This window comes from Microcebus murinus, chromosome 9 (assembly GCF_040939455.1).
Source record: "Microcebus murinus isolate Inina chromosome 9, M.murinus_Inina_mat1.0, whole genome shotgun sequence".
Taxonomy (NCBI): domain Eukaryota; kingdom Metazoa; phylum Chordata; class Mammalia; order Primates; family Cheirogaleidae; genus Microcebus; species Microcebus murinus.
Genome location: NC_134112.1, coordinates 46,677,971 through 46,702,870, shown reverse-complemented (window position 1 = coordinate 46,702,870; position 24,900 = coordinate 46,677,971). Strand labels below are relative to the sequence as shown.

The window sequence follows — 24,900 nt, the reverse complement described above, 5'->3', positions numbered from 1 at the left end:
ACAAACAACGATTATTCCATGGGTCACACTCATGGTAAAAAATTATCCCATGTTTATATGAAATACACTTTTAATCTGGCATCCTATATTTTACCTGGCAATGCTAGTCCTGACACCAAAAATTTGACAACCACTCCCCCAAGCGACAGCTAGCGGAACTGCAGCGAGCGCCTAGAGACGCCCGGTGCTGCCCTTCCGGTCAGGTGGTCGGGCAGCACGCGTGTGGCCCCGCCCATCGCCGGAAGCCTCCGCGGCCGGGGTCGGGCGCTCCCCGTAGGCCCCGCCCCGCCCCGCCTCGCCCCCGCCTCCCGGCGCCTCGAGCCTCCTGGCGCCGGGGCTGGGGCTGGGCGTGGAGCGGGCGGACTCGCTTCCCGCCTCCAGGGGGCAGCGGCCACTGCCCGGTCCCTGCGCTCACCCCTCTGCACCCTCGCCGCTCTTCCTGTCGCCGGGAGTGGCGGGCCGACCAGCGGGCGGCCGGGCCAGCGGCCGCCATTCCCGTGTCTCTGCGCCCGCGGGGGCCGCCCGAGCCGGCCACCATGCCCCTGGGCCTGAAGCCCACCTGCAGCGTCTGCAAGACCACGTCGTCCTCCATGTGGAAGAAGGGCCCGCAGGGGGAGATCCTGTGCCACCACTGCACGGGCCGGGGCGGCGCGGGCGGCGGGGGCGCCGGCTCGGGGGCGGCCGGCGGGACGGGGGGCAGCGGCGGCGGTGGCGGCGGCTTCGGCGCGGCGACCTTCGCCACCACCTCGGCCGCCCCTCCGCAGAGCAACGGGGGCGGGGGCGGCAAGCAGGTGAGCTCCTTCGGCCCCGCCCGCCGACGGAGGCTGTCCGGGCGCGAGGCGGGCGGAGGCCGGGCCGGCGGGGAGAGGGCGGGCGCGGGCCTTCCCGGATCGCCCTACCTTCACCGGGCCGGGACGCCCCTCCCCACCTCCTGATGAAGTCTTCACTGGTTTGTCCCATTCCTAAGCACGTCTTCCTATTGTGAGAAATTCAAGGCATAAAGAAGCAAGAAAATTAAAAGCCCTTCAGAAATTGCTCCGTTGTGATGATATTTTGGGGAGTAGCAAACAGACATCTGAAGAGACACTCGTGTACACAGTCGTAAACAGGGTCTTGTGGCAAATGTAGGGCCTGGACCTCTTCCTCTGTTAATAAAGGTTATTTTCGTTATGTATCATGTTACTAAGTAAGATTATTATGTCATTCTTTTAAATGACAGCGTAAGTATTCCATTAAATGACCCTATAAGTGCATACTCTGGGATCCCTGTAAGATGGTTGTGTTGGGACAGCAACCTTTCTACAGTTTTTATTTCTTTCTCTTTTTCTTTAATTGTTTATGTAACAGAGTAAGCAGGAAATTCACAGGAGGTCTGCTCGGCTCAGAAACACTAAATACAAATCTGCTCCAGCTGCTGAAAAGAAAGTTTCCACTAAAGGAAAAGGGAGAAGACATATTTTTAAATTGAAAAATGTAAGATGATTGTGGACAGTGCCTTTTACTGTAATGATTGTGTGTGTAGTGTGTCCTGCCACCGCCTTCATTTCTCACTATCGAACGTGGACTCTGCCCTTGGGAGCTCTTCTGTAGTATCCTGGGGAGTGGTCCAGACTCCCCAAAAGGGAAAGAGCTCTGTTGCAGAAGACTTACTGTTGATAAAGTTAATAATACCCTTTCTCTTTTTTTAGCTCCCCCCCAAACTATATATATGAATTTAAAAGAAACAACCTTGAACCCAAATGAGTTCTCTATGCAAAGGAAGAAGAGAGATTATGGTTCTTGATATGGCCAGGTACACTAGGAAAGTTTTTTTTTTTTTTTTTCCATTCTTTAAAGATCTAAGTAAATAATACTGGAACTCATCATTTCCATATTCATCTATTATTATAGCCCCAGAAAATGGGTGATGAATTTAGTGACTGAATCAAAGAAGGTTTTGCTAAACCTTCTTTTTCTCTTCTCTGCGATAAGAAGAGATTGTTGAAAAACTTGTGCTGGAGGTAGTTGAAAGCACATTTGTTTTGCAGTAAGTTCTCACTGTTATCGTAAACACCAGGAACAGTGGGCAATGCATTAATAGACTATTTCTTTAACCTTCAGTATGCTATTATTTCCCTTCAGAACAGGATCACTTCACTTGCTAGTGGTGACATTTCCAAAGTTGGGCATATTCATTTATAAAACACAGAGTGGCCCTGCAGTGGATTCTTGTACGGATGACAGATTATTTTCTTACTGAGAGTAGTTACCCATAATTTATTTAAGATTTTTATAATTTAGTTTCCTTAAAATGAGACATTTGTTGACTAGACAAAATATGTTAAGTAAACATTCATTGATTTTTATTTGTATCACACACATTTCTTCCTTTTAAATATAGATGGGCTGTGTTCCCTGCAGTTAGTATCATTTCTCTGCAACCCCTTTCTTCAAAGATGGTACCAAGCAAGATAGATTTGGGGAGGCCTCGCTGCTATGTTGTGCCATAGAAGTGTGTATTGCAGATTTAGAAGGGATTTTAGTGGTGGTTGGAGGTTAACAAATTGCTAAGAACTTCCAAGAAAGTTCCTAAAGCCTTAGTCCAGGCTTGCTAGAAAATTGATGTGGAGTGTCATAGGCTAGTTCCATAGTTGAGATAGAAAATGTCTCCAAGGAGACACTTTTTCACTTTGTAAAATCAAACAACAAATTTTAGCATTTCTCAAATTACCAAACTCTCATATGGAACTGGGAAAATGCCTATACATGCGTACATACTATGAAGGTGCTAATGTTTTTACTTCTGTTTCTTCATAGCCCATCAAAGCTCCTGAGTCAGTGTCCACCATAATCACTGCAGAATCAATTTTCTACAAGGTAAGCTTCCATAGAGTTACCAGAGGAAGAATTGGGCCTCTTGTATAATATGCTACTAAAACGTTGGATTATTCTAAAGGTCTCTGCTGTTCTGTATTTGTATAAGGTGTGAATATGCTTTTTGTTCCCTTGTAAGCTGTTTCTCCCCATATGTGGCTGCTATAAACATCTCATTCAGAGCTGAGATGGAAAGAGAAGTTGCCTACTGAAATATGATGTGAGAGCCTTACGTATTTTTTTACTGTAGATTATGGGAATTGTTCTTAAAATGCTAAAGTATAGTGTGGAGTCATGAAAAAGTAAGCCATCTTAGTCAATGTGATGGTATTGATGGGTGAGGAGGACAGAAGCGGGATTTGGATTGGTAGAAGATATAGTCTGGTATATATAATGGGTACAGTAGGTCCAGAGATTCTAAAATGCCTTTAAGCAGAGATGACAGGAATAAGGGCAGTATTGGGCATTGACAGTTACTGAAAGTCCATGGTGAGAGAGTCCAGGATATTTTGACAAAAGTGAGAAGGTCAGGTTTCCTAGGGTCAAAGCCTTGGATACCAGAAGTACCAGCATTGCCTTGTGGCAGGATATAAAACTGGGGAGCTGGAAGAGACAGCAGGGAGTCTGGGAGATGGGTGGTAAACCTAGGTAAACATATACTGAAGACTGATTATAATCTGACATCCCAATGAGAGGTGACATATTGTAATTTTTAAACTGATTATAATTGAAAGAGTTGCTGTCATTTCTTTTGGTTTTGATTCATTTACTTTGAATGGATGGTTGGGCAGGGAGGTGTGTAGAGTACATATTTGCCAGGTAAGCATTGATTTTCGAGACAGTACAGAAAAAGACTGCTGAGCTGGAGTGGGAGCCTCAGCTGCAGTCTGCCTTACATGGCTTTCACAAGTCACTTAGCCTTTCTATAGCTTCATGACTGTGGCTAGCAAAGTAGGGAGGTGACGGAGCATGGAGGACTTTTAGGGCAGAGAAACTACTAAACTATGAACTATAATGATGGCTACATATGATTCTACACTTGGGTGATAATGATGTGTCAATGGAGGTTCAACAGTTGTAACAAGTGTACCACTCTGTGGAGGATGTTGATTGACAATGGAGGAGGCTATGCATGAGTTGAGGCAGGGCATATACAGGAAATCTCTGTACCTCCTCAGTTTTGCTGTAAACCCAAAACTGCTCTAAAAAATTATCTATTTAAAAAAAAGTAGAGATAGTACTGCTGTGATTTAAAATACTTTTATGAACATAAAAATATTTTTATGAACATGTGTTTTTCTGCAGAGGCAAATTATCATATAATCACACATGTGTACATATATAAGTTTTTTGATTCAAAGGTGAAACAACTTCAGAAATTGGCATCAGACATAAACATTGATATATTAGACCACATTGAAGACTTTTTTTGACCACTTTGAAAACTTGTTTTCATATTAAGGAAGTTTCATTCATAACTGTGGTACTATTCTATTTTTATTTTAAATATGGGATTATCTTCTGTTTTCCCCAGGGAGTGTATTACCAAATCGGTGACGTTGTTTCTGTGATTGATGAACAAGACGGAAAGCCGTATTATGCTCAGATCCGCGGCTTTATCCAGGACCAGTACTGTGAGAAGAGTGCAGCACTGACGTGGCTCATTCCCACTCTGTCTAGCCCCAGAGACCAATTTGACCCCGCATCCTATATCATAGGTGAGTTTGACAAATGGTACAGGCTCTTGAACTTACTTAATTCTCCAGTATCATGTAAAAGAATGTATTGCTCGGCTTGGGCTGCCATGGCAAAATACCACGGACTGGATGGCTTGAACAACAGCAATTTATTTTCTCACAGTTCTGGAGGCTGAAGTCCAAGATGAAGGTGCTGGCAAGATTGGTTTCTGGAGCCGGGCGCGGTGGCTCACGCCTGTAATCCTAGCTCTCTGGGAGGCTGAGGCGGGTGGATTGCTCGAGGTCGGGAGTTCGAAACCAGCCTGAGCAAGAGCGAGACCCCGTCTCTACTATAAATAGAAAGAAACTAATTGGCCAACTAATATATATAAAAAAAAAAAATTAGCCGGGCATGGTGGCGAATGCCTGTAGTCCCAGCTACTTGGGAGGCTGAGGCAGTAGGATCGCTTGAGCCCAGGAGTTTGAGGTTGCTGTGAGCTAGGCTGACGCCATGGCACTCACTCTAGCCTAGGCAACAAAGCGAGACTCTGTCTCAAAAAAAAAAAAAAAAAAAAAAAAAAAAAAATTGGTTTCTGGGTGAGGCCTGTCTTCCTGGCTTGCAGATGGCCACCTTCTTGCTGTGTCCTCACATGGCCTCTCCTCTGTGTGCACATGGAGAGAGAGCCCTCTAGTGTTTCTTCTTATAAGGACACCAATAGTATCAGATTAGGGCGCCACCTTTTGACTTCATTTAACCTTAATTACCTCCCTAACGGTCTCATCTCCAATTATCATCACATTAGAAATTTGGGCTTCAAAAAGCACAGAAAGACAAATCTTGCATGTTCTCACTCACATATGGGAGCTAAATATTAAAAATAATTGATCTTGGCCGGGCGCTGTGGCTCACGCCTGTAATCCTAGCTCTTGGGAGGCCGAGGCGGGCGGATTGCTCAAGGTCAGGAGTTCAAAACCAGCCTGAGCAAGAGCGAGACCCCGTCTCTACTATAAATAGAAAGAAATTAATTGGCCAACTGATATATATATAAAAAATTAGCCGGGCATGGTGGCGCATGCCTGTAGTCCCAGCTACCCGGGAGGCTGAGGCAGAAGGATCACTCGAGCCCAGGAGTTTGAGGTTGCTGTGAGCTAGGACGCCACGGCACTCACTCTAGCCTGGGCAACAAAGCGAGACTCTGTCTCAAAAAAAAAAAAAAAAAAAAAAAAAAATTGATCTTGTGGTGACAGGGTAGAATGATGGTATCAGAGGTGGGGAAGGGTCATGGGGAGGAGGGCATAAAGTGGGGGTTAATGGGTGTAGAAATATAGATAGTTAGATAGAAGGAATAATATTTGATAACACAACAAAGTGACTATAATCAAGAATAAGTTACAGAATACTTTAAAATAACTAAAAGAGTAGAATTGGAATGTTCCTAACACAAAGAAATGATAAATGCCTGAGGTGATGGTTACCCCAGATATCCTGATTTGATTAATTCACACTGTATGCCTGTGTCAAAACATCACACATACCCTATAAAGAAATACAACTATTGTGCACCCATAATAATTAAAAATAAAATAAAATGAAAAGAAATTAAGACTTTAACATATGAATTTAGTGGTAGAGGAACACAGTTCATTCTATAACCAAAAAGAGCATAAACATCCTTAAGTACAAAAAAAGTAAAGAACTTTATAGAAAACATGAGAGACGTTATATAGCTGGAGCTTGAGTACTATCAGTTATTTTAAGCTAGAGCAATATGCATCTACTAAACAGTGGTACTGATAAGATTTTTTCCAAGTGACCCAGGGTTAAACTGTACTAAAATAATTTATTGCTCAGGAACTAGGTTATTTAGGTTACTTATAAAAATATGTTCAAAAATAGCTTCTTAAAGGACTGTTCCAGTTATTTCTAAAATTTTACAAATTCTCAATATGCATCCCTCTACATGCCACATATGACATCCTAGACCTTTATAGCATATCATAGTTGATGGCTGAAATGGCGGCCACTGTGCTTTTGTAATTTAAGGCCACCAAAAGATGTGGTACAAACAATTTTTGATGTGGAGTCACAAGAAGTTACTGATTAATGCAGTTTTGAAAGTATTCAGATTTTTTTTTCCTTTTTTTTTTTTTTCTCTGAGCTAATCAATCTTTCCATCATTTGTATTCAGATTTTTTAAGTTACCCTGAACTTTTAAATCTTTCTACAGTGAGCATGTATTACTTTTGCATCCTGAGAAAAAACATATACATTTTTTTCCCAGGGAGAACTCTAGGAACAAATAATATACTGCTGTTCTCACCTACATATCAATTTTTTACATGACCAAACAGTTCTAGTCTTCTGCTGATAAATGCAGAGAACAGTGGACTTCACTTGCCCTGTCTGTGGGACAGGATCCTGGCAGAGGCAGTGATGTGTCTGAATCATCTCCAGGGCTGCCCCCCCTCCCGCCCCCACTTGTCTTCCTAATCCCCAGGTGCTGATGTGCCTTCCTGTCCTGAAGTCAGGGCACAGACTCGAGCCAGACAGTCTGAGTTCACAGCCCCACCACTTACCAGCTGTGTGACTTTGGCAGATTCCTTAATCTTTCTTGCCTCATTTTTCTCATATGTAAAATGCGAATAATAATAGTGTCTACCTCAGGGGATTGTTGTAAGGATTCAAAGTATTGATATGTATAAATACATAGAACAACGGGGCACATAATAAACATTATGTAAGTGTTCAGTATTATTTTTAGAATCCTTTCCCTATGGAGTCACTGTTTTGGGGAGAGTGCTGTATTCCTTAAGTAGTTGAAGAAGAAAAAATGGTGATGGACAATAACTTCAGAGTAATGCATATTTCAAGGGCTAATGGCAGGTCACCCCCAGAGTGTTCTGTCCCAGGGGCTAGGAATTTTAACATTTTCTGAAAATAATATATATGCACAAAAATGTATTTAACCTTTTCATTGGCTGCCTTCTAGGGCCAGAAGAAGATCTTCCAAGGAAGATGGAATACTTGGAATTTGTTTGTCACGCACCTTCTGAGTATTTCAAGTCACGGTCATCACCATTCCCTACAGTTCCCACCAGACCAGAGAAGGGCTATATATGGACTCACGTTGGACCTACTCCTGCAATAACTATTAAGGAAACAGTTGCTAACCACTTGTAACACAAATTAAAACTGGATTTCCAGTTATTTTGTATTCATACTACTATAAGGTAGGCCACATACTTCTTTAATGAAATTCTTAAATGGAAAAAGGTTTTTTCCTACTATCTAGTAATTATTAGATTGTTTATTACCAGTCACTTAGAAAATTAAAAGGGATAGAAAAGAATGAAATATATTTTGAAGTTAAAAATTATATTCTGTATGTGTATCTTCCCAGGCAAACGCTATAATTTCCAGGGAGACCATTAGGAAAAGATAGTGTCTATTTGTCCTCGTAATTTATTTCTAGAGACTCTCATAATGGATTGTATTTTTCTACAAGAAAAAAATATTAATTAAAGTTTGGATTTCTGACCAAGGGCTTAATGAAATAAAACGTAGCAGTGACCAACAGTATCTATCTGTCATAAAGCCACAGAGACTCATTTTCTCATCTAGAAAGTGCTGTGCCAGACTTTTGGCTTCTTTAACCGTAAGAGAAGTGATTGGTGGATGATTTTATTAGCCCAGATTTTTAAAAACTTTCTTCTAATTCTTCAGTACCAAATAGGTATTCAGAATCATTTAGTTGATCTTAATAGATGTGCTCTTCACCGTTTCTCAGTCAAAAGGAGGTTTCCAGTCAAACTGTGAGATTTTATAGTACAGACAGTCAGCTTTACCAAAGCCACGTGGGGAACACGTACTGGTCAGACATCCCCTTGGTAGTTCTTGACCACCATTAGGATGACGGCTGGGCAGTCATAAAAGTGATTAATAGGTCATTAGCATCGATATCTTTAAAGTCTACCCCAAAGTTAAACCATCTGCAGTGGGCCCATAACAACAGGAATGAAAGCGCGTCCTGGCCTCAGAAGGCCTATTGTACGTGAAATTGTCCAGAATTCAGTGCAGGTCTTATTTCCAGCACAGGCCAGTTGAGTAAGGGAGCAGACGGAAGAATAGGGGAGGGGGTGGTCCACGCTTGCCTCCTCTCCTGTCCTGACTTAACCAGCATTTTTCATCCCCAGGAGAATTTGTCAGAATCTAAGTGGATCATAGTGATTTTGAGCTGTAGCAGCTTTAACTGTCACCCTTTTCTATACAGTTACAGTTTGTGATTTAGAAAGAAGCAAATGCTAGGACACAGCCCAGGTAGCAAACAATTATTTAAATGAATTTAAATAAATAAATAAATAAATAAAGGAAGAAAGAAGCAACCGTAGATAGCTCTATATGTACATGAAAAACTGATTGTAAATAGCATTGTAAATAATTTTCTAAATGCTAATGTTCAGAACTTTTGGATTAAAATGTATTTTTCACTATGTATTTGCTTTGTATTTATTTCATAAATGATTTAAATAAGGCTTTCTACCCAAAAATGGTTTTTAAAACACAAAACTAAAAAAACAGTATTATAGTACTGAGAATTTGGCGTAGATAGATTCATTGTCAATAAGTAATAGATTTTAGGAAAATCAAAGAATAACTGGTTGGCAAAATGAACACTTAATGTAAGATATTTATTAAAATGAGCACATTTTTAAAAACCAGTATATAAACTGGCCATTTGTTTATAAATTATAGATACTTGTGTAGTAGCTTTTAAAATAAAAATTGGTTTCCACTTTCCTTCTCAACCAAAGCAATAAATCCCATCACTTAAAGGGGGCAATTTCTCCTGTTATCGAAGGCCTTCACTGGTGTGGTCCTGCTCTGTGGTCCCAGCCTGGTCTCCCCCTTCTCACTACCACTGAGAGGTTTTCCTTGTACACCCTCGTTTTCCTGCCTCTGAGCCCTTGTCCATACTGTTCCCTCCAACTTTACCAAAGGCCTTTCTTCAGGCCCTCAAATTCTGTCTCTCCATGAGATCTTTCCAGACTCACATGGCTCCTTGAAATCCATCTCTATCCTATTCCGTCACTGCATTTGAGTTTCTACTTCCATTGTCCCACTCCCAACCCTGTGTTCCCTGGAGGACAGAGATGGTGTGTTTTACTTACTTTGCAACTCCCGTAGCACCTAACCTGGTCTTTGCTTATGGGAGATGCTTAGAGTCCAAATTAAATGCTGTTAACTAAAATGCTTGTTGATCTTTTAGTTAATACCGGTTTATACTAACTTTGGCTTAAACTTCAAATTCTATTGTGAATGGTCAAGTAGAATTTCAAATTATTATATTCTGGATTAGTATTTGATTGTTATTTATTTATTTACTTACTTATTTACTTATTGAGTCTCACTCTGTTGCCTGAGCTAGAGTGCCGTGGCGTCAGCCTAGCTCACATCAACCTCAAACTCCTGGACTCAAGCAATCCTGCTGCGTCAGTCTCCTGAGTAGCTGGAACTACAGGCATGCGCCACCATGCCCGGCTAATTTTTCTGTTTTTGGTAGAGATGGGGTCTCGCCCTTGCTCAGGCTGGTCCCAAACTCCTGAGCTCAAATGATCCACCCACTTCGGCCTCCCAGAGTGTCGATTATTTTAAAAAAGATGTCTTCTCCATGGAATCAGGACAAAAAAAAAAAAAAAAAAAAAAAAAAAAAAAAAAAAAAAAGATGTTTTTAACATGAACTTTAAATAGTTATCTTATACAAATAAAGCTTAACATGAGTATTTGAAAAAAAAAATTATCCTAAACCATTCTGGTTCTTGGCTGAGAGGCTTGTCCATGCTTAAGAAGTTTTCCATCAAGAAATTTGAATCACAATTCCATTTCAGCCATCAGTAATGAAATCATATAAACAATGGAGGGAAATGAATACATTTATTTTTGTGTATGTGTATCGTATATACACAGATACAGGATACACATTGAGAATGAAGTTTCTGTCATGCATCAGAAAAGGGAGGTATACTGCTTCTGTGATAAAAAAATAAAACAAAAAAAAAAATAAAAAAGAAAAAGAAAAGAGAGGCATTTGTGTGGATTGCATTTGGCTGCCCAGGGCATGTTTTAAGAACTGTGCTGCTTGCTTCACACCAGATGTGTGAGCCATACCTTTGCAGGAGTGTATACCTCCCAGGCCCAAGAAATGTACACCAGGAGAAGGTCAGTACCAGGGAGAAGGAGCCTGAATGACCAATAAGAAGGGAATGCTCAAAAAAATTATACTGCTTTTGTGCATATGAAGTGAAAATGTTAGTGATGGGGGAAAGTTTCATAATATATGAGAAAAAAGCAGAATATAGAATTGTATATCAATTCTGAGCTGGGTGTGGTGGCACACACCTATAGTCCCAGCTACTCAGAAAGCTGAGGCTAGAGGATCACTTTAACCCAAGAGGTGGAGGCTGCAGTGAGCTATGATGATGCCACAGCACTCTAGCCTGGGTGACAGAGCGAGGACACCAGCTCCTGCAGGGCACCTGTGTCCCCTGAGGTGGAGGCTTGGTGAGAGTGAGAGACTGATGTAGGTTCATGTATGTCTTTCTTCTCCCCCCACTTCAAGTCCCTCTGCCTTATAGACTGGGGGCCCTGCTGACTTAAGGCCCCAGCACCAAATACAAATGCAACACAGACCATTCTACAAGCTCTCACGACGCTGCACAATTTCTATCATAGATCCCTTATTTTATATCACCAGTGGTTGTTTCTCTGATCAAATTCTGACTGATACAGTTACTGAGACACTGGAGGTGAAGGCAGGTAACTGCTATTTTTCATTGTAAACGTTCTATGCTTTTCATTATAAAAATTCTGTATTTAGAATTATTTGGCCTTTTTTATACCACGTATATGTATTTGATATATATATATATATATTTTTAATTCGGCATATTATGGGGGTACAGATTTTAAGGTTTCAATAAATGCCCATTTCCTCCCCTCCCCCCACAAGTCTGAGTCTCCATCATGACCATCCCCCAGATGGTGCACATCTCACTCATTATGTATGTATATACCCGCCCCCCTCCCACCTGCCCAATACCCTATTACTGTAGTACCTATGTGACCACTTAGGTGCTATTCAGTTAATACCAATTTGCTGGTGAGTATATGTGGTGCTTGTTTTTCCATTCTTGGGAAACTTCACTTAATAGTATGGGTTCCAGCTCTAACCAGAAAAATATAAGATATGCTATACATTATAAAAATTCTGTATTTAGAATTATTTGGCCTTTTTTATACCACGTATACGTATTTGATATATATATATTTTTTAATTAAAAAGTAACGAAGGAGACCATATAGGGAAAGCTAGGTTGGATTGTAAACTGTTTATGTTAAAAAGCAAAGAATAAAGCAGGGAAACAGCTCCCTCGTGTGGCTGTTGGCAGGAGGCTTTGGTTTAAGAATGGGCAGGCTTTGAGAGGTATCAACTGGATGATGTCATCTGGGGTGGGGATTGATTTTGGCTATAATAGGAGCCCTACTCAGAGAAGTAAACATAGGGGTTAATCTGTTTCAGGCATCAAAAAGTTCTAGGGGAGGCCGGGCGCTGTGGCTCACGCCTGTAATCCTAGCTCTTGGGAGGCCGAGGCGGGCGGATTGCTCAAGGTCAGGAGTTCAAAACCAGCCTGAGCAAGAGCGAGACCCCGTCTCTACTATAAATAGAAAGAAATTAATTGGCCAACTGATATATATATATAAAATTAGCCGGGCATAGTGGCGCATGCCTGTAGTCCCAGCTACTTGGGAGGCTGAGGCAGCAGGATTGCTTGAGCCCAGGAGTTTGAGGTTGCTGTGAGCTAGGTTGACGCCACGGCACTCACTCTAGCCTGGACAACAAAGCGAGACTCTGTCTCAAAAAAAAAAAAAAAAAAAAAAAAAAAAAAAGTTCTAGGGGTAAGACATTCAGTCTGGTATGGCAGCTCAGTGACGCCATCAGAGAACCAGAATCCTTCTGTTTTCTTGGCCTACTATCAGTGGCCTGCGGTTTTTCACCCTCATATTTACAAGATGGTTGCTGTATCTCCAGGTATTGTGCCCTCATCCCAGAAATGAACCTTCTCCAGGGACTTGTACACTTGTTGCCCATAACCATGTCACACAATAGTCACACATGGCCACAACAGAGATCATGTGACTCAGTAATTCACTTTCCAGAGAGGAATGGAAGGCAAGGGAGAGGGTGTTGGGATGGATATTGAATGAGCTAATCTACAGAATCTGCAACATCAGGATGCAACTGGGAGCTACTGCAGTAGAAATGGGCGGATTGCAGCGGAGAGGTATGGCTCCTGGGGTGGCAGAGGTCAGGCTGCAATGCGAGAGGCCAGGTGGAAGTGGCTACCATAACTGGCAGTAAAGCCAGCATGTTAATTACAATGGTCTGATCTGCCGGGATCTTTAGTGCTCCCTAATTGTGGTGTCCTTAAGACCACAATACATGGGCAAAGATCCTACTTGATTCTTTTTTTTTTTTTTTGAGACAAGAGTCTCGCTCTGTTGCTTAGGCTAGAGTGAGTGCCATGGCGTCAGCCTAGCTCACAGCAACCTCAAATTCCTGGGCTCAAGCAATCCTGCCTCAGCCTCCCGAGTAGCTGGGACTACAGGCATGCACCACCATGCCCGGCTAATTTTTTCTATATATATTAGTTAGCCAATTAATTTCTTTCTATTTATAGTAGAGACGGGGGTCTCGCTCTTGCTCAGGCTGGTTTCGAACTCCTGATCTCAAGCGATCCGCCTACCTCGGCCTCCCAGAGTGTTAGAATTACAGGCGTGAGCCACTGCACCCTGCCTACTTGATTCTTATAATTGAAAAATCTTCCTTTAGTAAACAAACACCTGATTTGAGTTGTCACAATATAGACATGGGTCTGGACCAATTCCCAGGCCTAGGTCAGACCAAGAATGAAGAAGCTGGGTGACTAGGGAAAGGGCCCTGCAATGCCATCACAGGTTCTTGCTATGAATCCTCTTTACTCTAAGCCTTCCCCAAAGCATCCAAGGCCACTCACCAGGCCATTTCCCAGGTGCCCTGGGAAATAACCACTCATTCTGGGGACTGTCAGAGACACTGGGTCTGTACTATAATTCCTGGAGCCCCATAATTCCACTGACCTACTTGTAGGAGTGAAAGCATTACTGGAATACTGAGGGGGTAGCCCTGACAAACAGTGGAGATAGGAAGTCTTCCAATGGAGCAGAATTTTTGAGGAATGTATCTCCTCCATTTTATCAGGAGGGTGAGATGTCTGATATAAAAATCTGTGATGATTCATAGATAGTGGTTAGCAATTAACCAGACAATCAGAAATTCGGAAAGAGCACAACTGGCCATGAGGTCTGGGGGAAAGGTATGCTCAGAGGTCTTGGAATGGGCCCATAGAGTAAGAATATTTGTGTCCCAAATGCTCAGCTAAAAGCCTTCAGTGCTTTTAATAATCAGGTGCTCATGATGACCTCTCTATGGATGTCAATCACCTTCTTTCCCAGCTGACCCAGTGCTTGTTTACTAGGCTCATCCTCAAAGTGGCCAAGGTAGCAAGAATGGAAAGTCCTCATGTGGCCTTCACAATGTGCACTTCCTCTCAGCATGGCTGACCTGATTGCCTGGCTACCCCAACAGCCTGTCAGCAGCAGTGAGCAACCACGTAAGGGGAGACTTGGACTTGGAGCTAGTTATAGTATATTAGGGGGATATGATCTCATTTCTGGGTGAGGGGATAATTAAATTTATTTGAATTATATATAAATTCCCCATTTTCTGATATAACAAGAACAGATCATTGGACCAGTAGATAATCAGATATTTTATTTCCAAAACAGTCAAGAAGTTGCTAAGCATAAAATCTGTCAAATGCTAAAGATGCTGAATATGCCACTATGAGTTCCAAGAAATTTACTTAATTACATTCTCTACTGTCTTTCCTTCAAAGGAGAAATAAGTTACTGTTACCATTTGGCCAATATTATTTCATTTTATCATAGCTTTATAGGAAATAAAATACAGCATCTGTTATAAATACCCCAATTTATTCTATAGTATTAATCTCAAGTAATCCTGATCATTACATAATCCCAGCATTTACCAAATCTGTGATTTTACAGATTAACCAAATTTGTTAAGTCAAAAATAAATTTACAAACATCATTTTTTTACTGTGACAATGTAGGGACAAGCCATCCAAAAAAAAAACACAAAAATGTCCGGAGTATATTTTATGCTAACGTTACTTTCTGGCCAGGTCGAAACATTGTTCCACTTTGATTTTTTCTCTTCTTTGGATTTTGAAAGCTTTCATACCTTAAAAAAAAGTAAGAGTTAGTATTTAATACATGTAAATATTACAATTACAAAACAAAATATAACAGATTACAAACAAAATTATATTAAGAATGAAAGGAGGCCGGGCGCTGTGGCTCACGCCTGTAATCCTAGCTCTTGGGAGGCCGAGGCGGGCGGATTGCTCAAGGTCAGGAGTTCAAAACCAGCCTGAGCAAGAGTGAGACCCCGTCTCTACTATAAATAGAAAGAAATTAATTGGCCAACTGATATATATATAAAAAATTAGCCGGGCATGGTGGCGCATGCCTGTAGTCCCAGCTACTCGGGAGGCTGAGGCAGGAGGATCGCTTGAGCCCAGGAGTTTGAGGTTGCTGTGAGCTAGGCTGACGCCACGGCACTCACTCTAACCTGGACAACAAAGTGGGACTCTGTCTCAAAAAAAAAAAAAAAAAAAAAAAGAATGAAAGGAAAATATAACAAATTAGAAAAAAATACTTATAACAGAAATTAGAGAATTTTTACAAGTAAATTTTCTGAGGTTACACTCCAATAGAAGAAGGAGCAAAGGAGATGAAGAGACAAGTTAGGAAAGATAAAATACAAATGGCAGTGAATAATATTAAAAAATTATAACTTCTATCTAGTTTTAATAAAAGAAATGTAAATTGTTAAAATATTTCTCCAATCAAATGGGCAAATTCAAAAAAACATTACAAAACTCAATATTAGGGTACAGAAGTGGCATGCTCACATATTGTTGTTGAAATATATAGTACAGTATTTCTAGAAGGCAACTTGGCAATCCATTTCAAAAGCCTTAAAATACCTGAGTACTCTGTAATGCAAAAATTCTACCTCTAATCCAGTGAAAACATTAAGGATACGTGCAAAGGATATTTAGCTACAAAAATGCTCATTATTGTGCTGCTTATAATATTAAAAGCCTGGAAACAATTTAAATGTCCCTAAATTGTAGCATAGCTATACTATAAAATGACATTAAGAACAATAAAGTAGTAATGTATATTAAATATAAAAGAATGTTTAAGATGTATATAGATAGATAAAGGGAGACTGCTATATAGTAGAGTATTATTATTGTAGTACAAAAAATATATAAGCATACAAATATGCTTTGGAAAGTAGTGGGGTCAAGGGAAATTTGTTTCCTTATTTTTCCTTGTCATTGTTTTCTGATTTTTCTATAATAAGTATATATTACTAATGTATGTAAATATACACATATACATACACCCTCCTAAGTACTGAAAAATTAAACAAGAAAGGATTACAGCTTGTAAAGACCAGGAATAAACATTTCTTGAATTGAATTATGTGGAATCATTGACCTAGAATGGTTCTAAGTCTATGGGTTTCAGATTCATAGGGGACCGAATCAATTGCAAGAAGCTTGTAATCCAAATGTGTACTAAACATTTCCACCAATGAATAAATTGGAATGTATTTAAATGTTCTTCAGATTAATAAAATATAAATTATTTTGAGGATAAAACAGGTATATTTTTTCATTACAAATTTTGCAAACTATATAATTTTCTTCCTTTTCTTATTTCTTTGAAGTTAACTAACATTAAACTAGGTGCAATGACTCATGCCTATAATCCCAGCACTTTGGGAAGTTAAAGTAGGACAATTGCTTGAGGTCAGGAGTTCAAGACCAGTCTGGGAAACATAGAAAAAGACCTTGTCTCTACAAAAAATGGAAAAAAATAAGATGAGCTTGGTGATGCACACCAGTAGTCCCAGCTACTCGGAAAGCTGAGGCAGGAGGAATGCTTGAGCCCAGGAGTTCGAGGTTACAATGAGTTATGAACTCCATACTACACTTTAGCCTGGATCACAATGTGAGACATTATCTCTAAAAAAAAAAAAAAATTTGCTAACATTAAATTAGTCCATTATAAATAATTCAAATTCTGTACTCTTAAAATTGTGGGTGTTTAAATGCACAGCTACTACAATTTTTTAAATTGGTTTATAGTCAAAATATTTTTTATTTTAAAAACAACTTTAAAAGTTTATGTGAATAAGTATGCCACCTATAATAATATCTACCTGTAATAATATCCAAATCAGAATCTGTTACTTACAGCTCAGCAAAACTCTTCCAGTCATCTTCACTAATGGATGGTCTTGTGTGACTGAGTGCAGTCATTAAGTGTGACTGACTAATAGCTAGACTGGTTTTGATTGGTCCTGGTTGGTTAAGGGATTCATCCTCCTTAAACGAAAAAAGAAATTAATAAAAAGTTAACTTAGGGATGCGATGACAAAAGTGGCAGCCTAAGTGTTATTTCTTCTTTGTCAGTTTTTTGTTGTTGTTTTTTAAATTTTTTATTTAATTTTTTTTTCTTTGTCAGTTTTTTAAGAGACTGTACATTTCCTTTCTAAGGAAAGGAAAATAAAGTAAGGTAACTAAAAGTTGTTTAAGAGCAAGGAAGTACATAACCATTTGACTGAGTCAATATATTTCAGTCCCTTGTTTATAAATATAGCTCATTTACAAACCAAAGAAATACATACAAAAAAGGAACAACAATTTTTAAGAAGTTTCAACAATTATAATGGAGGGGAAAAAAAGTCATACTCCACTTTGGCTCCGGTATCTGCCTTTGATAATACTGATATCTGCCCTCAGTTGATCCCTCTGTTCCTGTGTAAGTTCTTGGTGACCCTCTTGTGAAGCTGTCCTTAACACTGGAGGTTGTGAAAACAACTGATCTTTCCCAGGAACTCCAGGCAAATCCTGAGTCATGGAACTTGGTGCAGAGAGACACTGTGAGCTCTGCGTGGTCAGTTACAGTAATGAAAGGAGGAGGAAAGGAAGAAAGGGGGCAGGGGAAAAGAAGAGAGAGAAAAAACTATGTATTTACCAAAGATAAAAACTAAAAATTGTAAGTGATAAAACCTTAACACAGTTACATTCACATTTTAATTAACTGAAATTAATAAAGTTTAAAAGTTCATATTCTGTTATATAAAGGTTCACTGATATCTATCTAGAACCACCATAAAGTGAAAACTGCTACAACAGGTTTTCTTTTTTTTTTGCTTTGTTACTTAAATCCAACACACTAATGCCCAAGGATAGATTCCAAATGAGCCTTACTCTTAGCTTTCAAAGTAAATACAATTATACTAAGGTTCTGGAACATTTCTAGATAGAAATTAGAAATAGAAAACAGAATTAAAAACTAGGATTGAGGCAGGGCGCAGTGGCTCATGCCTGTAATCCTAGCACTCTGGGAGGCCGAGGCAGGTGGATCGTTTGAGCTCAGGAGTTCGACACCAGCCTGAGCAAGAGCGAGACCCCGTCTAACTAAAAATAGAAAGAAATTAGCTGGACAACTAAAAATATATACAAAAAATTAGCCAGGCATGGTGGCACATGCCTGTAGTCCCAGCTACTTGAGAGGCTGAGACAGGAGGATTGCTTGAGCCCCGGAGTTGGAGGTTGCTGTGAGCTATGATGATGCCACGGCACTCTAGCCAGGGCAACAGAGTGAGACTCTGTCTCAAAAAACAAAACAAAACAAAAAACCAAAAATTGAAACAACACCTTACTATTCTTGGGAATAAAAATAGGTTGCTTTTATATTTTTACAAACTGAATTAATAAAGTAAATATAAAAAACAGGAAAAATATAAGTAAATATATGTAAAAATGTTATATGTACCAATAAATTGACAGTGAAACACTATTAATTTTGAAAGGTATGTGTTAAATGCTAGAACAGTGATATTGCTCACATTTAATCTAAACATTTTCCTTATTGAGACATTGTTACTATTTTTCATAGTTACCTTCCACGAAATTATCACAAACAAAACATTTTGTCAGGAATTTTTGACATTATTATATCAAATTTCTCATTATCCTCAACTTTGCTGTAATAATAGAATTTAAGTTTACTATAAAATAGATCTGCTACAAAAGATATTTTTAAATCACTAATGAAAAGAGATAAACTTGCAATAAACCAAAGTGTAATCATAACCACTCACTACTTTGGTTCTCCCTTGTTCCCAGCCCTGTCTTAAAAATTGCAACAAAGAATGAATATTACTAATTAATGTAAGTAAGAAAAACAAGACTATTTTACTGAAGAACCAACCAACCAGAAAGAACATGTGGGGGTGGTTAGGAGACAGATCACTGTCTAACTTTACACCAACATACAGCTTTATATTTCAGAACTGTGTAATGGCAACAGCACAAGATACCAAATCTGAAGAGGTTCCGTTTCCAAGTTCTGATTCATAAGAGCTTCCAAAGTAAAGCCGGTACATATTGAATTTTGATTCATCTGGAAGGATCTCAGACATCTCTAGAGAAACGAGGGACTGATCTAAGCCACATTCTCCATCTCCAGCTGAATCATCAGAGCCACTGCTGTGGTTAAGAAAGACCATTGAAGACAGACTTAGGTCACTATCAGAGCTGGAACTTCCATCCTAAAATATATAAAAGGACAGGTAGCTTAAAGATCTAAATAATTCACAACTCAGAAATAAGTAATAAACATAGACAGCATTCTAACAGAGCAATTCAAGGAGACTCAAGGTATTTTTCAAAAACTTCTTATTAATTCTCTAGTGGTTTTGCGGAACAGAGTAAAAACTTAACTGTTAAAATAGGGAAAGACAATATGGAAAGTCTAGATAATTTGCCAACCATCCTCCCCAAAAAGTCTGTAATAAAGCCACAACTCAGACATCTAGATTTTATTTCTATGTCTGTGCCTTTCAGTTCATACTTTTCTACTCCAAATTGATAACATCAATCATATTACAGAGTGCTTTCTCATTATAGAGTGCTCTACAAATACACACTGTTTTTGGTAGTGAAAGAGGAGAAAAAATGACTTCAATGGCTTGCCAAAATAAATAGCAAAAACCTAGGAGCATCTGATTTAGAAACTTTAGGCCCTCTAAACATCTCCAACAAAATGTGAAGGAGAGACCAGGCACGGTGGCTCAGGCCTGTAATCCTAGCACTTTGGGGGCCAAGGTGAGAGGATTGCTTAAGCCCAGGGCAATAGTGAGACCCTGTTTCTACAAAAAATAAAAAAAAGGTATAAAGTCCATGATGTAGCAAAGTTCAAATTATCAACTATAAAAATTAAAATAAAAATTACTATCCTTAGAGAAAAAGCTGACAGAATACGGGACAGAATACGGAAAATACAAGATAAACCAAGAACATCTGACTGTATCTGGAAGTAAGGAAGTGATCAAAGAATGATGAAGACATATCATAAGGATACAGGAGCTATCCAAAAGGGCTCCTCTTGGTCAAACTGGGACAATTTGAGCTTCAAAATAAATAACGATCTTAACTGATTATTTTTTTAAAATTAAAGTGCAAAATAAACTAAATGCATGAAAAGCTGGGGACCTAAAAAAAAAACCTAAAAACTCCAATTATTTTTCTATTTATATGATCTAATTCATGACATTTCAAATTAAATAATATCCTTTCAAACATCAAGATAACTTTGTCAATATCAAGGTAATGTTAAAGAAATAGACAGAAAAAAAAAAAGAAATAGAAAACTCTTCGTAATTTTAAATTTGCTACAAAATCCATATTCCAACTATGGTATATTCAGCTAAAGGTAAATTAAAAAAATATATTTTTTTGACACAGGGTCTTACTCTGTTGCCCAGTGGCGTTATCATAGCTCACTGCTGTAGCCTCCAACTAACTACTGGGCTCAGGTGATCCTCCCACCTCAGCCTCCCAAAGTGCTAGGATTTTATGTGTGAGCCACTACACCTGGCCAATTTAAATTTTTATACAGTTTTCCTAAAGTTGTTAAAAATAGTATTTTTTAAGTTGAAATTTTGACACTGAACAGCTCTTATCATTCACCAAATGTCATAATAACAATCTTGTCACATGACTTACCTGGAGTCCACAGGAGAGCAGCCTTCCATGTAAGGCCTCTAACTGGGCATTGTAAAGTAGAGCTTTCAGATCAGCTCCGGTAAAGGAGTCAGTTACTGCGGCCACGTGCTGAAGGTCAACATCATCTGCCAGAGGTAGAGAGTCACTGAGAACGTTTAAAATTTCAAGACGTGACACCTGAAGGGAGAAAAACGAACTGATTTAACAAATAAAAAATAAAATTAAATATTATCATGTGTATATCATGATTTTTTTCATAAATTAACTTACACATCTATCTAGTAAGCTTTACAAGTAAGTTGAGAAATGTACACCAGTCTATTATTTATTTTCCTTGGAACTTTTCCCTAACATAATTGGAACACAGGTAGTAAAATAAATGAAAATCAACATTTTTAACTATTCGGTGTAAAAAATTTCATGTTCAGGCAATGCTTATTCTCTAGATTTGGGCAAGTGTGTCAAGAAAGTATTTCAAAAGGAAAATTAAAATAATTTAAATAATAGCTACATATGACATATATTCAGACATTTTATACCTTTGACTATTCATTTGTCTATTTATTCTTTCATTCATCTATTCATTAGTTTCTAATTTGAAAACAAGATTTGGAACAACATAGGACTAGAAACAGTTGAAAATCGTATCTCTATGAAACCTGCTTGCATGCTTACTATTCATATGCTTGATTCTGTATCCTTGACAGGATAATGGGGTATGTGATCTTTGAACACAGAGGACATGGACATATAACTTTTTAGGTTTCTTGCCTTTTTTCCCAATTAGCCAACACTGAAGGATTATAAAGTTTTCAGACTTGCATGGAAATGGCTGGGCCACAGAAAGGCTTTGCATCTAATTCAGAATATTTTTATGCTTTGAGCAAACAGTGAGTGACTAAAGCCTTTGCCTAAGAAAGCTGGTCTTCTAAGGACAATTGCTATTACCTGGCAGAAGTAAAGTTCACAAGGAAAGAGTGTAGCATTTGTTGGGTTTTGGACTCTAAATATGAAATTGTCACCTGATCAGGAGGAGGACAGAATACACATTTATCTAGGCGACCAGGCCTAAGCAGGGCAGGGTCAATCAAGTCAGGGCGACTAGTAGCAGCCAATACATAAACACCTGGAGGAAAAAAGAATTTTTTTTTTTTACTAAAACCTGGTAAAATTTTGTTATAACAGTATATTTCTATATTTATAATTATTACCCTGTAAGCCTTCTACTCCATCCAACTGAGTCAGCAACTGGTTAACTACTCGGTCTGTAACTCCTGTATTGTCATGACCCCTTCGAGGGGCAATAGATTCAAATTCATCAAAGAAAAGAATGCAGGGTTTTGCCGCCTGTGCTCTGGGAAAAACAACCAACATCTCACATTTAAATTCATATTTAAATAATCTCATAAAATTTAGAGTTTGCAAAGTAATTTCAGATATATGTATAAATATATTTATGTATTTATTTTATCTATTTATGTATTTATTTACTAGTGATGGAGTCTCACTCTGTTACCCAGGCTGGAGTGCAGTGGCACAACCATAGCTCACTGTAACCTCAAACTCCTGGGCTCAAGTGAAACTCCTGCCTCAGACTCCAGAGTAGCTGGGATTACAAGGTACGAGCCACCATGCCCAGCTAATTTTTAAATTTTTTGTAGAGATAGGGCCTCACTATATTGCCCAGGCTGGTCTCAAGCATAGAGAATGGAGTTTCAAGCAATCCTTCCCACAAAGTGCTGGGATTACAGGTGTGAGCCATTGCATCTGGTTTGTATATATTCTCTTAATTGCATACTTTTATAATAAAATTTTTAGAAGAATGGAACAAAGTAACTTTTCAATTTAAAAACTCCCCATAATCCCATCACATTTGAATAATTACTTTCTCCCTTTAATATTATCTTTTGCATTCATATGCAGTTTTATAAATATGCAGTAATAGTTATACTCTCCTGTTAAATCAGCCACATGGAATCTTGATTTATAAATTAGGAATGGGAAAAAAAAGAATTTAGAATTTTTAAAAATTAGAGACAAATTAGGTGTAATTATTTGCTACATATAAGGACGTACAGAGAATTCTTTGAATAACTACTTATCCCACTTTCAGGAATACTTGTTATAAATATAAATCAAATAATCTACATAATTTAATATCTAAAATGTTTTATATTTAAGTAGTATTTGGTGAAATAGAATCATTGTCCTCCAATTTATTAATAATTCACATAAATCACAGATTTCAAACAACAGTTCTTCAAAAGAACAAGACCCAAAGGAATGACTGATAAACAATAATGGAGTCAGTTACTTAAAAAAACATTCATAGGGAACCAACCTAATAAAAATATCTCGAACAGCTTGTTCACTTGCTCCAATATATTTGCTGAGTAACTCTGGCCCCTGGTAAAATAAAATTAGAATTGAGATAAAATTATCTGAATAGAAAATATAAGTTTGATTTTATATCAAGTTTAAATAAATTATAGAAATCATCTAAATAAATCATAGAAATCTAAATAAATCATAGAAATCATAGAAAAATTTTATTATGATTAAATTAATGTCTCTTAAATATATTTTAAAAAGTAATGTGTGCTGGAATAAGTATCATACCACAAGTTCTACACTTGATGTTTCTTCTGCCTAGAACATTTGTCCCAACATACTCTCATGGCCCGTTGCTTCATTTCATTTAGATCTCTGCCAAAATGCCATCTCTTCAGAAAAATCTTGCAAGACAACTTCATCTTATACTCTATACCTCCTTATCCTGCTTTTCTTCTTAGCACTACCTGACAGTAGATATTAGACATGTTTATCTGCTATTTGTCTTTCTCTACCAGTAAAACATAAATTCCAAAAAGGCAGTTTTGTTCACTGCTAAATCCCAGTGCCAAAACAGTGCCTTCCACATAAGTACTGAATAATCATTTGTTGAGTAAGAAATGAATGGTTTAAAAAGGGACAAAGTCCCATCTATCTCAAATCTTTGGAGATTCCAAAAAATACATAGAGAAATGACTTACTTTAATTAGTATCTTAATTACTGAAACCAATTTATTTGGACAGGAGTTGAATAATATATCATCTTTCCTAAAAGGCAACTGAAAAATCTTTCAAAAAAAAAAAAACTTCACTACATATAGCAAAATCAGTAATGAGAATAGTCTTTCCTTAAATTTGGATCTCTTAAAAAACTGAATAGATCCTAAAGTGATTTCCAGTAAAAAATCACTACCTCCAAAAGACCAAATACTGATCGGGATATGTGACCAAAATAACAAATTTCTAATACACAGCCCTCTAGACATCTATTAATATATTATTAACATTTAATTACATTTCCTCAACACAGAGGATTAGAGGTAGTTATAAGAAATATTAATAACTGAGGCAAAATAATAAGAACAGGTAACATAATGGTGTCAGCAAAGGGCACCTATCTTTGATGCATGCCTCCTACAATCCACCCTGAGCCACCCAGAGAGAATTAGCTTCCCACTGAAACCTTCCCATTGGGAACTCAGTTCAAATTGTAATTTGATAATTTCCTAAAGGGGATGTCCTTCATAATGAAATGATCTATAAGCTTTAATCTTAAAAATTTATGTTTTTAAAAACAGTGAAAGCACATTCTAGTGCAAGTATAAAAAAGAAGAGTATGGTCATCATTTCTCCAGAATCCAGAAAAAGGAAGATAGGAAAATTGTAAAGTTTTAGCATTTCTTCACCATTGCCAGGGTACCCATGTATCCAGCTCACAAAAAAACATGTGATAAAAGAGGGTAGGCAAAACCCTACTACAAATTACTAAGTTGGCTTTCCGATTATAAATCAATTTTAAATAAGGATAGAATATATGATTCCTTTGCCTTGGAATCTAATCACCCTTTGATAAACTAATATTGCTGGTGTGCTAAGACTGTACAACTAAGATACTGGACCCCAGACCACAATGACATACCACTGGTGAACTGTGAGACATTATCCAAAATGATCTCCTAGCATGTCCCTTAATTGCCACACTCACCTTGTACCTGAAAAAAACTTAGACCTAGTGCGACACAGCAAGGGTAAGAAACAGCCAACA

General features: G+C 38.5%; 2 protein-coding genes across 2 annotated transcripts in view; one reads left to right on the top strand and one right to left on the bottom strand.

The window, feature by feature from the left end:
- The first annotated feature begins 331 nt into the window (after positions 1-331).
- Positions 332-9,018, top strand: GATAD1 (GATA zinc finger domain containing 1). The gene is made up of 5 exons (XM_012779634.2): positions 332-791; positions 1,348-1,473; positions 2,797-2,856; positions 4,388-4,571; positions 7,520-9,018. The coding sequence occupies exons 1-5, from the start codon at positions 537-539 to the stop codon at positions 7,708-7,710; spliced, it is 816 nt and encodes a 271-aa protein (XP_012635088.1). The 5' UTR covers positions 332-536; the 3' UTR covers positions 7,711-9,018.
- Positions 9,019-14,364: 5,346 nt separating this feature from the next.
- Positions 14,365-24,900, bottom strand: part of PEX1 (peroxisomal biogenesis factor 1) — a 41,155-nt gene continuing 30,619 nt past the window's right edge. The window contains exons 17-24 of the mRNA XM_012779630.2: positions 23,146-23,210; positions 22,016-22,158; positions 21,827-21,930; positions 20,805-20,981; positions 19,118-19,348; positions 17,481-17,678; positions 16,984-17,114; positions 14,365-14,890 (exon numbers count right to left, since the gene is read on the bottom strand). Coding sequence (XP_012635084.2) covers positions 14,806-14,890; positions 16,984-17,114; positions 17,481-17,678; positions 19,118-19,348; positions 20,805-20,981; positions 21,827-21,930; positions 22,016-22,158; positions 23,146-23,210 — 1,134 coding nt within the window. The 3' untranslated portion in view covers positions 14,365-14,805. The remainder of the gene's footprint in view (positions 14,891-16,983; positions 17,115-17,480; positions 17,679-19,117; positions 19,349-20,804; positions 20,982-21,826; positions 21,931-22,015; positions 22,159-23,145; positions 23,211-24,900) is intronic.

Bases quoted from the DNA above. Each gene is read 5' to 3' on its own strand.
- GATAD1 (XM_012779634.2), top strand. From the start codon at position 537: ATGCCCCTGGGCCTGAAGCCCACCTGCAGCGTCTGCAAGACCACGTCG. The intron at 792-1,347 runs GTGAGCTCCTTC...TTTATGTAACAG, and splicing joins GGGGCGGGGGCGGCAAGCAG to AGTAAGCAGGAAATTCACAG. The intron at 1,474-2,796 runs GTAAGATGATTG...GTTTCTTCATAG, and splicing joins ATATTTTTAAATTGAAAAAT to CCCATCAAAGCTCCTGAGTC.